This window comes from Mytilus edulis, chromosome 3 (assembly GCF_963676685.1).
Source record: "Mytilus edulis chromosome 3, xbMytEdul2.2, whole genome shotgun sequence".
NCBI classification, from domain to species: domain Eukaryota; kingdom Metazoa; phylum Mollusca; class Bivalvia; order Mytilida; family Mytilidae; genus Mytilus; species Mytilus edulis.
The window spans coordinates 68,796,127-68,810,497 of NC_092346.1; the positions used below are offsets into that span (position 1 = coordinate 68,796,127).

A 14,371-nucleotide genomic window follows, 5' to 3' on the forward strand; every position below is an offset into this window, starting at 1 on the left:
TTAAATTGACAACACAGGGCAAGGAATGTAACCGAGTCCAAAGAGCAAAAAGCCATTTACACTATCTTTTGGCCTTCCAGGTCTCCATACATAAACCCTATCGAAGGCCAGAAGATAGTGTAAATGGCTTTTTGCTCTTTGGACTCGGTTACAACCCTTGCCCTGTGTGGTCTAGCGTTGTCGTCCATGTACAAGGGTCTTGACCATGTTGAAGCAAGTGGGGGATTATCAAAATGAGGGACTACAATGTTTCTAGGCACCAAATCTCTGTATGTTTGTCCGTTTATGTTACCCTGCAGAATATGCATACCCAGCTTACAATGGTATAAGAGGCAACCGTGTACTGTATTAACACCAGCACCGAATGCAGTCATTGGGCAAATGTTGTTTTGGTCATAAGCCGTTTTATTTTCCCGCCAAATTCGTATTATGGGGTCTACTGGTTGTAACAGTTACTGACTCTCATCTGACCAATGAGTGTTTTGCCATCTTCTCATGTTCAAGCATAGATAGACATTATCCCATTGAAACCTGATTGCACACACAGTGCCTGCCTTGTAGGGCATGTCTCTTGGTCGCCCTTATGAAGTCGACGGACTAATGTTAGTACACTAACATGACCACCTGGAGAAACAGTGTATATGTAAACGTGCAGATGTCCTATAATAAAAAGTTGCTTGACTGCTTTATTGGAGTTCAATCTTTTTGGTCGTAATGAATTTTCTTAGTGTATGTTAAAGGCAATTCATAACACCAAACATTAATATTTTTTTCGCAATAGTTAAAAAAAATATTGCCAGTTATATTTCAGTGGTGCTTAACTTTTGGCGGACTGTATAGAAAAAAGAATTGAAAAAGCTGTATATGCATCAATGGAAGCCCATATATACATTCCTGATAAACAAGTTGTAACCTTTAACTGATTGAGTGTCTGAGTCTCAAGATGTTTAATATGATTGAACTCAAACTACCATAGAGCTCATTTTTAAATGTATGAGAATAGAAATAACAGTACTGTTTTTGAAAAGTTGCTGCTGACAGTGTGTGACTGTGTCAATTTTACAGATACAGTAATGATATTTCTGATTTATATCGAAATCTGTACTTGTCTGAAAAACTTCTTATTTGTGTCATAGATTTTATAGCTATCAGATGACAAGCTGTTATTTCGTATCAAGGTGGACAAAAGTGATAGAAGATGTTGGGTATAATTCAATAAAACAGCAACCCTAAAGACACAACTGACCAACAAACATCTAGTCAATATTATATATATAAGCTAGATGTTTAATATAGGATCCATAGGGGTTGTAGGAATATAACTTAAAATCTGATTTAAAAAAGTGAGGGTTTTACTGTTTAACATCTGTCAGTCTGTCAATCTGTCCCGCCCATGAACATTTTTTGTGGTATCTTTACCAAGGAATTACATTACAAGAATTTTGAAATTTTATTTAAGTGTTTTATGAGTCAGCTTTACTGTGTGATATGTTTTCCATTTCATCACTCAGCAACTCCCTATTTACCTTATATTAATAGCGGGGCAGGGTTTCATTAGTGAGCAGTAGCTCACATATTCACGTGTTTCAAAAATATCTGCGAGTTATCTTCCACATACATTGTTATATTTTTCAGGTTCAAACATGATAATGGCTTTACTATTACAGCTTTGGCTTGGAATCCAAATGGTAAACCAGAGATAGCATTCTGTGACATGGAGGTACAGAAAAGGAGTTTTACTATTTATTGTTGTTTTTGAAAATGCTATTTTAAACCTTTCAAGTAACATTTAAATGTATTTTATAGTTATTTGGTTGCTTAACTGAATTAGATAACATTGAATCAAAGAAGATGATAGGTAAATGTCTGATACAGCCATCCAACAACAAAAATATATAAATAAATTTCCAGATGTCATCACTTGACCTTCAATAATGAGCAAGCATCCAACTGAATAACAAGCTCTAGAGAAAAGTCATGAAACCATAAAAATAAAAACTAGAACATTTTACCTGAAAAATTGAAAAACAAATTTACTGCACTCACAAAGTATTAAGGACACAAGGTTCATTTACATTGTAATCATAGTTTCCAATTCCACCAGTCAAATCAGGTGATGCTTTGATATTAAGCTATTGATGTTATAGAAATGCAAATTATTTATAGATAACCTGTTATTAATTTTTTATATATTTCATTTTTATTTTTAAATTATAGCTTTATCAAGTAAAACAAGTCCAACTCAGTTACAGTTCTCCTTCTTTGACCAGTTTGAAGGTGGGAAATTGAAACAAAGTGGACAATTTACATATCCCATTTAGTTTTTATCGATGGCAAATTTCTGGCTGAAGTTGCATGGACTCACTTTGATCAAAATATGCCTAATTAAGCACTAAACTTGTTGCCACTTTACTGTTTCTGTTTTCCTAAAGCAAAAGGATATGTTTATTATTTTGACACGCTTCTGCTGTAATCATGAGGGGCCTCAGTGGCCGAGTGGTCTAAGTTGTTACTACTGTAATCACTTGCCAGTCAACACTGAGGTGTGAGATCGGATACCTCTCATGCGGGTACACTCTACTCCAATCCTAATTGACTAGGATTGTCAGTTATTCTATCAAAGGTATGTGTTTTTCTCCCCAAACTCCTGCTTCCTCCATCAATAAAAACTGGCCTTCACGAAAAAGCCAAAAGCAGTGCTTAAAAGTGGCATTAAAACACAGAAAATCAAATCTATAATGAGAGTAGACTATTCATGATGGCTAGTTCTTATTTTTAGGGTATGTCTGTGGAGTACATAATGAAATTCATGGGTTTATATTTTAGGGTCAGCTTGGAATGCTAGAAGATTTGACACTGGACAGTACAGGGAAGGTTAGTTTTCTCATATTTCTTCATTCTAATAAACAATTAATGTTCATGTTTTATCAGTCAATGTGTTTTGTTCTGTTTTTAGATACTGTAAGCAATAGAAAGATGTATTTTGTTTAAAAATGACTTGTGGCATGATTGCAGTGTGACAACTATCCACCAGATTTAAAATGAAGTGTTAGTAAGCAATTATAGGCCACAATAAAAATATGAATTATGAAATTTTATGCAAAATTTAAAGATAAGTAATACATGGTCCTTGGATATGTATTTAAGATCCTGTTTTTGAATTATCAAATAGAAAAGTTATTTTTAGAATGCCTATTTATTTTAGTTCACAATGCCAGATGACCATCATGGTACTTTTATCTATCAAACCAGTTGCTATAAAATTTTGTTTATTGTTTTTTCAAAAACTACTAGACCAAGTCCGAAACAAGAGCAAAAGAAACCATGGGAATATTTGAAGACGAAGATGATGACTTTCTCATTCAAGCAACCAATGAAAAGTTAGCAGATGATAATGACCAGCCAATGGATGAAGACAATGACAGTGATGTAGATACACCTATATCTAAAGCCAGACCACTTCCTGATTTAGATGGTATGTAGATACACCAATATCTAAAGCTAGACCACTTCCCAATCTAGATGGTATGTAGATACACTAATATCTAAAGCTAGACCACTTCCCAATCTAGATGGTATGTAGATACACCAATATCTAAAGCTAGACCACTTCCTGATCTAGATGGTATGTAGATACACCTATATCTAAAGCAAGACCACTTCCTGATTTAGATGGTATGTAGATACACCAATATCTAAAGCTAGACCACTTCCTGATTTAGATGGTATGTAGATACACCAATATCTAAAGCTAGACCACTTCCTGATCTAGATGGTATGTAGATACACCAATATCTAAAGCTAGACCACTTCCTGATTTAGATGGTATGTAGATACACCAATATCTAAAGCTAGACCACTTCCTGATTTAGATGGTATGTAGATACACCAATATCTAAAGCTAGACCACTTCCTGATCTAGATGGTATGTAGATACACCAATATCTAAAGCTAGACCACTTCCTGATCTAGATGGTATATACTTAGCCTATTTTGCCTTTCAGGGGTGAATATAAACTCAAAATTAAAAAAAGCTTCATATATCTTAAGTTAAAGGTGGTTAATTCACATTTGGTATCTAGTCATATATGGTTTCTATTTGGCATATGCCAAGTGTCCTTTATCTCATTTTGATTGTTCAATGACTTTAAAACACCTTTTATTACTTGATTTTTAAAGGGTATTGTCATTGTCTAACAACATATGATAAATGACCTTTTGATAGATTACCTGAAATACAAATCCAATCATTTCATATGGAGATATTCTCTATTGACATCTCATAAACATGTTCTGCACTCCTGATTAAAAAAAAAAACAGCACACCAACATGTTTTCCTTTTTTTGACAGATGAAGATTCAAGAAAGGCGGGTTCAGATGATGATGATGCTTCCAGTGCAATTTCAGAACCATTAACACTACCTAAACCTATTGTACATGTGGAAGGCTTTAAACCCACTCCAATGCAAGGATCATTTCAGTCAGGCTCAACACCAGTTCATCTCTCAAGCAGATACATGGTATTTATAGAAAAGCTAATTGAGAATTCAAAAATAGAAAAATGTTCAGCAAGTGAGTGAAGAACACATTTATTCACAAAGCATGTAACACATAAGTTTATTAACAGTGTTGTTTGGTCATAAGTTGAATAATTTTTAAATATTTGAATTCTTAAGTTATTCTTTCTGTTACATTGACAATTGGCTTTTTAAGGAAATGATATTAAAAAAAAGGTAAGGAACTACATCTTTTTCTATGCATTCACAATTTATTTTGATGAGATGTCATTGACAACATCTTGACAATATATAAATAACACATAGCTGAGAGGGTGATAGAGCAGATTGTTACCCCCGAGGAAAACATTGTCAACTGCTGAAGGCTATTACTGTCACTTGTCAACCAACTTCAATTCTATAATTTTCATATCCTTACCTCAAATTAGGAGGGTATAAAGTGATGCAAAAGTCCCCTTATTTGTCCGTTTCTCACTCTCTTGACTTCCATAAGATGATTATTGAATAAGTTCAACAAATCATTGTAAATTTAAAAACTGTGTCCAAACTATAAAAATAGAAAAGTGCAAGAATCCTTGTTTTATATCTTATATGGGTCATTATCAAAAAAACATGCAAAACTATGTTAGTGGGTCTTTTTAAGTCACAGACATTAAAATATATCAAATAACACTTGCATATGTTAGATATGAATGTTTTGTGATACACAATATACAGTTTATAGTATGAAATGTTATAAAAACATCCTTAATGTTTTCTTAAACCCTTGGAGAATTAACTGTTATTTTTATGGCCCCGCAACAAAGTTGTTGGTGCCATATAGTTTTACCCTTGTCCGTAATTCCGTCATTCCTCAACAAACCATTATACAGAGTTTTTTTCTAAACGCCTTCAGATATTGGGCTGATTTTTTGCATGTGAGTTAACCTTCCTGAGTTACAGATCAAGTTTAAGTTTCGTTTCGTCCCGCTTATATTTGCCGAAATTACGGGCTTTGGACTTTGATAAGTTGTTGAAAAAAGTAATACAGAGTTTTTTTCTAAATGCTTTCAGATATTGGGATGATTTTTGGCATGTAAGTTAACCAAGATGAGTTTCAGATCAAGTTCAAGTTTTGTTCCGCTCGGCTAATTTTTGCCAAAATTACGGTCTATGGACACTGTCAATATGTGGAAAATCACAGTTATACAGACTTTTTTTCTAAATGCTTTCATATATTGGGCTGATTTTTTGTATGTGAGTTACTCATGATGAGTTACAGATCAAGATTAAGTTTCATTCCGCTCCGCTAATTTTTGCCAAAATAAAGGATTTACAACTTTGAAAATTGTTGAAAATCAGTTATACAGACTTTTTTTCTAAATGCTTTCATATTGGGCTGATTTTTAGTATGTGAGTTACTCATAATGAGTTACAGATCAAGATTAAGTTTCGTTCCGCTCCGCTAATTTTTGCCAAAATTAAGGATTTACAACTTTTAAAATTGTTGAAAATCACAGTTATATGGACATTTTTCTATACGCCTCCAGATTTTGAGCTGATTTTTGATATGTGAGACTACCAACATGTTTATGTCCACAAAAATTTTCATCAAAAGGAAATGTTACATTTTTTAAGTCAATGGTGTAACCAAAGGACAAATTAGTAGAATGAGAGTTATCTTTCGCAAGATTTGGTCATTTACAATAGTTTCTCCCTTTAGCAATGTTACCTGGAAGCATGTTATGAAAAAGAAAACAAACAATTTTGTTGAAAATTTAGTGAAAAAATCTTAAAAGTAAGTAAAAGCTATATCATTATTTTTTGAAAACATTTCCTTAACTTTGAATTATGCAATATATTGATTATAGAAACATGCACCAGTAACAACATATAGAATAGGGGAATGGAGCACTTTTTTCGTAACTGAATCTTAAAATACACCTTAAATCATTGGTGTTACTGTCAATGGGGAGACCATTTTGATAAAATAACACCACTTAATATATCATGACAATCAGCAGTGTTTTGTGTTTCTTTCATGTTTAACAAGCGAAACATCATATTATTTATGAAAAACAATACTTATTTAACAATGTTTTAACAATATCATGTATTAAATATACAAAGTTTTCACAAACTGATGTATGCTGGTAACACCAATGACACTATTTAGTAAAATATTGACATTTTTAGTAATGGATGTTATGTTATATAATTTAGATTTTTTAGCCTAAGAAGTATTTTTTCATCTTTTTCTTTTGCTCGATGTTCTTGGCTTTGTGTTCAGTACTTAATAAAAGTAAAATTTGAAATGTGATGTCAATGGTGATACTTTTGTGTCATTGGAGTTACTGAGGGGTCAGTGGTGTTACTATATAAAAATGCGACATTTTTTTATTTCTATTCATATAAAATGAAAGTGTTTTTAGGTCGTATACGAAGGATTAGGTATATTATTATCATTTAATCTTATACATTTTACATAAATTCAGTTGAAATGTATTTTTTAGTATTTACAACGGCCATAATTAGGATATCCAACTTTTTTACGACAATGTATTCTGAAATTTATGTTTGAATAAAATGCACAGCTATATGAATAATGTCAATAAGTCGTAATTTAAACCTAAACAACAAATTGGAACAGTTGTTTAACAATAATATTTAGTACCTAAATTGGTAACACCATTGACACATTTCTATCAAATGATGACCTAAAATTGTTAAAATTGAAGGAACTCTTCATTTTCTCCATTGCATTTTTCTGAATATCGTTGCTACCATACTATAGAATAGAGGGACACATTCAAATGTTTTAAACAAATACATCGTTTTTCAAAATATTACCTCGTCGAAATTTGCACTTTTTTCTTATAATGACCCATATATCTTTTTAGATATGGAATTTTATTGGTGTTATAAAACAGTACAATACAGATGAAGAGAATTCTATTGACATTGAGTTTCATGATACAGCAATACATCATGCCATGCATGTGACAAATACCAGTAATTATACCATTGCTGATATGTCATCAGAAGCTGTGGTTCTAGCCAGTGAAAGTGATGTAGACAATCCAAGGTATGTTAATCAATCATAAAAAGAGATGATTTTCATCATGGAGATAGCAATCAATATTTGTGTTTTCCAACAAAACACTCATGTAACACAATCTATTTTTTTCCCTGTGAAACTTTGCACAATCTATTAAACCCAAAAGAATTTTATTTTAAACAAAATGTAAGAGAAAGAAACAAGATTGAAAATGCAAGACTCCCAACTGTTTATATGGAGGTTATTTTTTATAATTTCTGGGTGCTAAATAGGGCTGGCTACCTTCATTACAACACAATACTGAAAGCACTAAGAAAAGTAGATTTTTAAAATGTTATATATTGTTTTCCAGCAAACTTACATGTTTACATTTTGGTTCCTGGGATAGCTGTAAAGAATGGTCAATACAAATGCCAGATAATGAAGATATACAGGTGGGTGAATAATAAACAATGTTTTTTTTCTGAACTATAGATGTTCAAACTGACTTGAAGCTTTAAAACTGAATTTTGTTGAGTTTTGGTTGAACAGCCTATTAAAAGCATTCAATTGTTTTAATTATAGTGGCACCTTCAAAAACAGTAAGATTTTAAGTTTGATTCAATGTTATTGCAGTGATTTACTAGACAGTTCCCTTCAAAACAAGATACTGACTGATGCATATTAAACAAAATTAAAACTACCCGGTGAAAAATAAAATGAACAAAGTGAAAACAGATAATTGAATTTATATGCTTTTGAGTTATTGGATTATTGAGATTGTGATAGAAACAAAAATTAAAACCTTCAAAAGGCAGTGAGAGAAACAAACATTAAAACCTTCAAAAGGCAGTGAAACAAACCTTAAAACCTTCAAAAGGCAGTGGGAGAAACAAGCATTAAAACCTTCAAAAGGCAGTGGGAGAAACAAGCATTAAAACCTTCAAAAGGCAGTGAGAGAAAACAAACATTAAAACCTTCAAAAGGCAGTGAGAGAAAACAAACATTAAAACCTTTAAAAGGCAGTGGGAGAAAACAAACATTAAAACCTTCAAAAGGCGGTGAGAGAAACAAACATTAAAACCTCCAAAAGGCAGTGGGAGAAAACAAACATTAAAACCTTCAAAAGGCAGTGAGAGAAAACAAACATTAAAACCTTTAAAAGGCAGTGGGAGAAAACAAACATTAAAACCTTCAAAAGGCAGTGAGAGAAAACAAACATTAAAACCTTCAAAAGGCGGTGGGAGAAAACAAACATTAAAACCTTCAAAAGGCAGTGAAACAAACCTTAAAACCTTCAAAAGGCAGTGAGAGAAAACAAACATTAAAACCTTTAAAAGGCAGTGGGAGAAAACAAACATTAAAACCTTCAAAAGGCGGTGAGAGAAACAAACATTAAAACCTTCAAAAGGCAGTGGGAGAAAACAAACATTAAAACCTTCAAAAGGCAGTGAGAGAAACAAACATTAAAACCTCCAAAAGGCAGTGGGAGAAAACAAACATTAAAACCTTCAAAAGGCAGTGAGAGAAACAAGCATTAAAACCTTCAAAAGGCAGTGAGAGAAAACAAACATTAAAACCTTCAAAAGGCAGTGGGAGAAAACAAACATTAAAACCTTCAAAAGGCAGTGGGAGAAAACAAACATTAAAACCTTCAAAAGGCAGTGAGAGAAAACAAACATTAAAACCTTCAAAAGGCAGTGGGAGAAAACAAACATTAAAACCTTCAAAAGGCAGTGGGAGAAAACAAACATTAAAACCTTCAAAAGGCAGTGAGAGAAACAAACATTAAAACCTTCAAAAGGCAGTGAGAGAAACAAGCATTAAAACCTTCAAAAGGCAGTGAGAGAAAACAAACATTAAAACCTCCAAAAGGCAGTGGGAGAAAACAAACATTAAAACCTTCAAAAGGCAGTGAGAGAAACAAACATTAAAACCTTCAAAAGGCAGTGGGAGAAAACAAACATTAAAACCTTCAAAAGGCAGTGAGAGAAACAAACATTAAAACCTTCAAAAGGCAGTGAGAGAAACAAGCATTAAAACCTTCAAAAGGCAGTGAGAGAAACAAACATTAAAACCTTCAAAAGGCGGTGAGAGAAAACAAACATTAAAACCTTCAAAAGGCAGTGGGAGAAAACAAACATTAAAACCTTCAAAAGGCAGTGAAACAAACCTTAAAACCTTCAAAAGGCGGTGAGAGAAACAAACATTAAAACCTTCAAAAGGCAGTGAGAGAAACAAACATTAAAACCTTCAAAAGGCAGTGAGAGAAACAAGCATTAAAACCTTCAAAAGGCAGTGAGAGAAAACAAACATTAAAACCTCCAAAAGGCAGTGGGAGAAAACAAACATTAAAACCTTCAAAAGGCAGTGAGAGAAACAAACATTAAAACCTTCAAAAGGCAGTGGGAGAAAACAAACATTAAAACCTTCAAAAGGCAGTGAGAGAAACAAACATTAAAACCTTCAAAAGGCAGTGAGAGAAACAAGCATTAAAACCTTCAAAAGGCAGTGAGAGAAACAAACATTAAAACCTTCAAAAGGCGGTGAGAGAAAACAAACATTAAAACCTCCAAAAGGCGGTGAGAGAAAACAAACATTAAAACCTTCAAAAGGCAGTGGGAGAAAACAAACATTAAAACCTTCAAAAGGCAGTGGGAGAAAACAAACATTAAAACCTTCAAAAGGCAGTGGGAGAAACAAACATTAAAACCTTCAAAAGGCAGTGGGAGAAAACAAACATTAAAACCTTCAAAAGGCAGTGAGAGAAACAAGCATTAAAACCTTCAAAAGGCAGTGAGAGAAACAAACATTAAAACCTTCAAAAGGCAGTGAGAGAAACAAACATTAAAACCTTCAAAAGGCAGTGAGAGAAACAAGCATTAAAACCTTCAAAAGGCAGTGGGAGAAAACAAACATTAAAACCTTCAAAAGGCGGTGAGAGAAACAAACATTAAAACCTTCAAAAGGCAGTGGGAGAAAACAAACATTAAACCTTCAAAAGGCGGTGGGAGAAAACAAACATTAAAACCTTCAAAAGGCAGTGAGAGAAAACAAACATTAAAACCTTCAAAAGGCAGTGAGAGAAAACAAGCATTAAAACCTTCAAAAGGCAGTGAGAGAAACAAACATTAAAACCTTCAAAAGGCAGTGAGAGAAACAAACATTAAAACCTTCAAAAGGCAGTGAAACAAACCTTAAAACCTTCAAAAGGCAGTGAGAGAAAACAAACATTAAAACCTTTAAAAGGCAGTGGGAGAAAACAAACATTAAAACCTTCAAAAGGCAGTGAGAGAAACAAACATTAAAACCTTCAAAAGGCAGTGAGAGAAACAAGCATTAAAACCTTCAAAAGGCAGTGAGAGAAAACAAACATTAAAACCTTCAAAAGGCAGTGGGAGAAAACAAACATTAAAACCTTCAAAAGGCAGTGGGAGAAAACAAACATTAAAACCTTCAAAAGGCAGTGAGAGAAAACAAACATTAAAACCTTCAAAAGGCAGTGGGAGAAAACAAACATTAAAACCTTCAAAAGGCAGTGGGAGAAAACAAACATTAAAACCTCCAAAAGGCAGTGGGAGAAAACAAACATTAAAACCTTCAAAAGGCAGTGAGAGAAACAAGCATTAAAACCTTCAAAAGGCAGTGAGAGAAACAAACATTAAAACCTTCAAAAGGCAGTGAGAGAAACAAACATTAAAACCTTCAAAAGGCAGTGAGAGAAACAAGCATTAAAACCTTCAAAAGGCAGTGAGAGAAAACAAACATTAAAACCTTCAAAAGGCAGTGAGAGAAAACAAACATTAAAACCTTCAAAAGGCAGTGGGAGAAAACAAACATTAAAACCTTCAAAAGGCAGTGGGAGAAAACAAACATTAAAACCTTCAAAAGGCAGTGAGAGAAAACAAACATTAAAACCTTCAAAAGGCAGTGGGAGAAAACAAACATTAAAACCTTCAAAAGGCAGTGGGAGAAAACAAACATTAAAACCTCCAAAAGGCAGTGGGAGAAAACAAACATTAAAACCTTCAAAAGGCAGTGAGAGAAACAAACATTAAAACCTTCAAAAGGCAGTGAGAGAAACAAACATTAAAACCTTCAAAAGGCAGTGAGAGAAACAAGCATTAAAACCTTCAAAAGGCAGTGAGAGAAACAAACATTAAAACCTTCAAAAGGCAGTGAGAGAAACAAACATTAAAACCTTCAAAAGGCAGTGAGAGAAAACAAACATTAAAACCTTCAAAAGGCGGTGAGAGAAAACAAACATTAAAACCTTCAAAAGGCGGTGGGAGAAAACAAACATTAAAACCTTCAAAAGGCAGTGGGAGAAAACACGCATTAAAACCTTCAAAAGGCAGTGAGAGAAAACAAACATTAAAACCTTCAAAAGGCAGTGGGAGAAAACAAACATTAAAACCTTCAAAAGGCAGTGAGAGAAAACAAACATTAAAACCTTCAAAAGGCAGTGAGAGAAAACAAACATTTTGAAAACTTCAAAAGGCAGTGGGAGAAAACAAACATTAAAACCTTCAAAAGGCAGTGAGAGAAACAAACATTAAAACCTTCAAAAGGCAGTGAGAGAAACAAACATTAAAACCTTCAAAAGGCAGTGGGAGAAAACAAACATTAAAACCTTCAAAAGGCGGTGAGAGAAAACAAACATTAAAACCTTCAAAAGGCAGTGAGAGAAAACACGCATTAAAACCTTCAAAAGGCAGTGAGAGAAAACAAACATTAAAACCTTCAAAAGGCAGTGAGAGAAAACAAGCATTAAAACCTTCAAAAGGCAGTGAGAGAAACAAACATTAAAACCTTCAAAAGGCAGTGGGAGAAAACAAACATTAAGACCTTCAAAAGGCAGTGGGAGAAAACACGCATTAAAACCTTCAAAAGGCAGTGAGAGAAAACAAACATTAAAACCTTCAAAAGGCGGTGAGAGAAAACAAGCATTAAAACCTTCAAAAGGCAGTGAGAGAAGCAAACATTAAAACCTTCAAAAGGCAGTGGGAGAAAACAAACATTAAGACCTTCAAAAGGCAGTGGGAGAAAACACGCATTAAAACCTTCAAAAGGCAGTGAGAGAAAACAAACATTAAAACCTTCAAAAGGCAGTGGGAGAAACAAACATTAAGACCTTCAAAAGGCAGTGGGAGAAAACAAACATTAAAACCTTCAAAAGGCGGTGAGAGAAAACAAACATTAAAACCTTCAAAAGGCAGTGGGAGAAACAAACATTAAAACCTTCAAAAGGCAGTGGGAGAAAACAAACATTAAAACCTTCAAAAGGCAGTGAGAGAAAACAAACATTAAAACCTTCAAAAGGCAGTGGGAGAAAACAAACATTAAAACCTTCAAAAGGCAGTGGGAGAAACAAACATTAAAACCTTCAAAAGGCGGTGGGAGAAAACAAACATTAAAACCTTCAAAAGGCGGTGGGAGAAAACAAACATTAAAACCTTCAAAAGGCAGTGGGAGAAAACAAACATTAAAACCTTCAAAAGGCGGTGAGAGAAAACAAACATTAAAACCTTCAAAAGGCAGTGGGAGAAAACAAACATTAAAACCTTCAAAAGGCAGTGAGAGAAACAAACATTAAAACCTTCAAAAGGCAGTGAGAGAAACAAGCATTAAAACCTTCAAAAGGCAGTGAGAGAAAACAAACATTAAAACCTTCAAAAGGCAGTGGGAGAAAACAAACATTAAAACCTTCAAAAGGCAGTGGGAGAAAACAAACATTAAAACCTTCAAAAGGCAGTGAGAGAAAACAAACATTAAAACCTTCAAAAGGCAGTGGGAGAAAACAAACATTAAAACCTTCAAAAGGCAGTGAGAGAAAACAAACATTAAAACCTTCAAAAGGCAGTGAGAGAAAACAAACATTAAAACCTCCAAAAGGCAGTGGGAGAAAACAAACATTAAAACCTCCAAAAGGCAGTGGGAGAAAACAAACATTAAAACCTTCAAAAGGCAGTGGGAGAAAACAAACATTAAAACCTTCAAAAGGCAGTGGGAGAAAACAAACATTAAAACCTTCAAAAGGCGGTGAGAGAAACAAACATTAAAACCTTCAAAAGGCAGTGGGAGAAAACAAACATTAAAACCTCCAAAAGGCAGTGAGAGAAAACAAACATTAAAACCTTCAAAAGGCAGTGGGAGAAAACAAACATTAAAACCTTCAAAAGGCAGTGGGAGAAAACAAACATTAAAACCTTCAAAAGGCAGTGGGAGAAAACAAACATTAAAACCTTCAAAAGGCAGTGGGAGAAAACAAACATTAAAACCTTCAAAAGGCAGTGGGAGAAAACAAACATTAAAACCTTCAAAAGGCAGTGGGAGAAACAAACATTAAAACCTTCAAAAGGCAGTGGGAGAAACAAACATTAAAACCTTCAAAAGGCAGTGGGAGAAAACAAACATTAAAACCTCCAAAAGGCAGTGAGAGAAAACAAACATTAAAACCTTCAAAAGGCAGTGGGAGAAAACAAACATTAAAACCTTCAAAAGGCAGTGGGAGAAAACAAACATTAAAACCTTCAAAAGGCAGTGAGAGAAAACAAACATTAAAACCTTCAAAAGGCAGTGGGAGAAAACAAACATTAAAACCTTCAAAAGGCAGTGAGAGAAACAAACATTAAAACCTTCAAAAGGCAGTGGGAGAAAACAAACATTAAAACCTTCAAAAGGCAGTGAGAGAAAACAAACATTAAAACCTTCAAAAGGCAGTGAGAGAAACAAACATTAAAACCTCCAAAAGGCAGTGAGAGAAACAAACATTAAAACCTTCAAAAGGCAGTGAGAGAAAACACAATCACAAGGTTGTTTGATTCCTTTATATAC

At 33.7% G+C, this 14,371-nt stretch overlaps 1 protein-coding gene across 1 annotated transcript in view; it reads left to right on the forward strand.

Annotated features, from left to right (window-relative positions):
• The window catches only part of LOC139517258 (WD repeat and HMG-box DNA-binding protein 1-like), a 42,579-nt gene that overhangs the window by 16,266 nt on the left and 11,942 nt on the right, over positions 1–14,371 (forward strand). The window contains exons 9-14 of the mRNA XM_071308098.1: positions 1,636–1,720; positions 2,827–2,874; positions 3,295–3,475; positions 4,352–4,521; positions 7,398–7,582; positions 7,908–7,989. Of these exons, the coding sequence (XP_071164199.1) occupies positions 1,636–1,720; positions 2,827–2,874; positions 3,295–3,475; positions 4,352–4,521; positions 7,398–7,582; positions 7,908–7,989 (751 nt within the window). The remainder of the gene's footprint in view (positions 1–1,635; positions 1,721–2,826; positions 2,875–3,294; positions 3,476–4,351; positions 4,522–7,397; positions 7,583–7,907; positions 7,990–14,371) is intronic.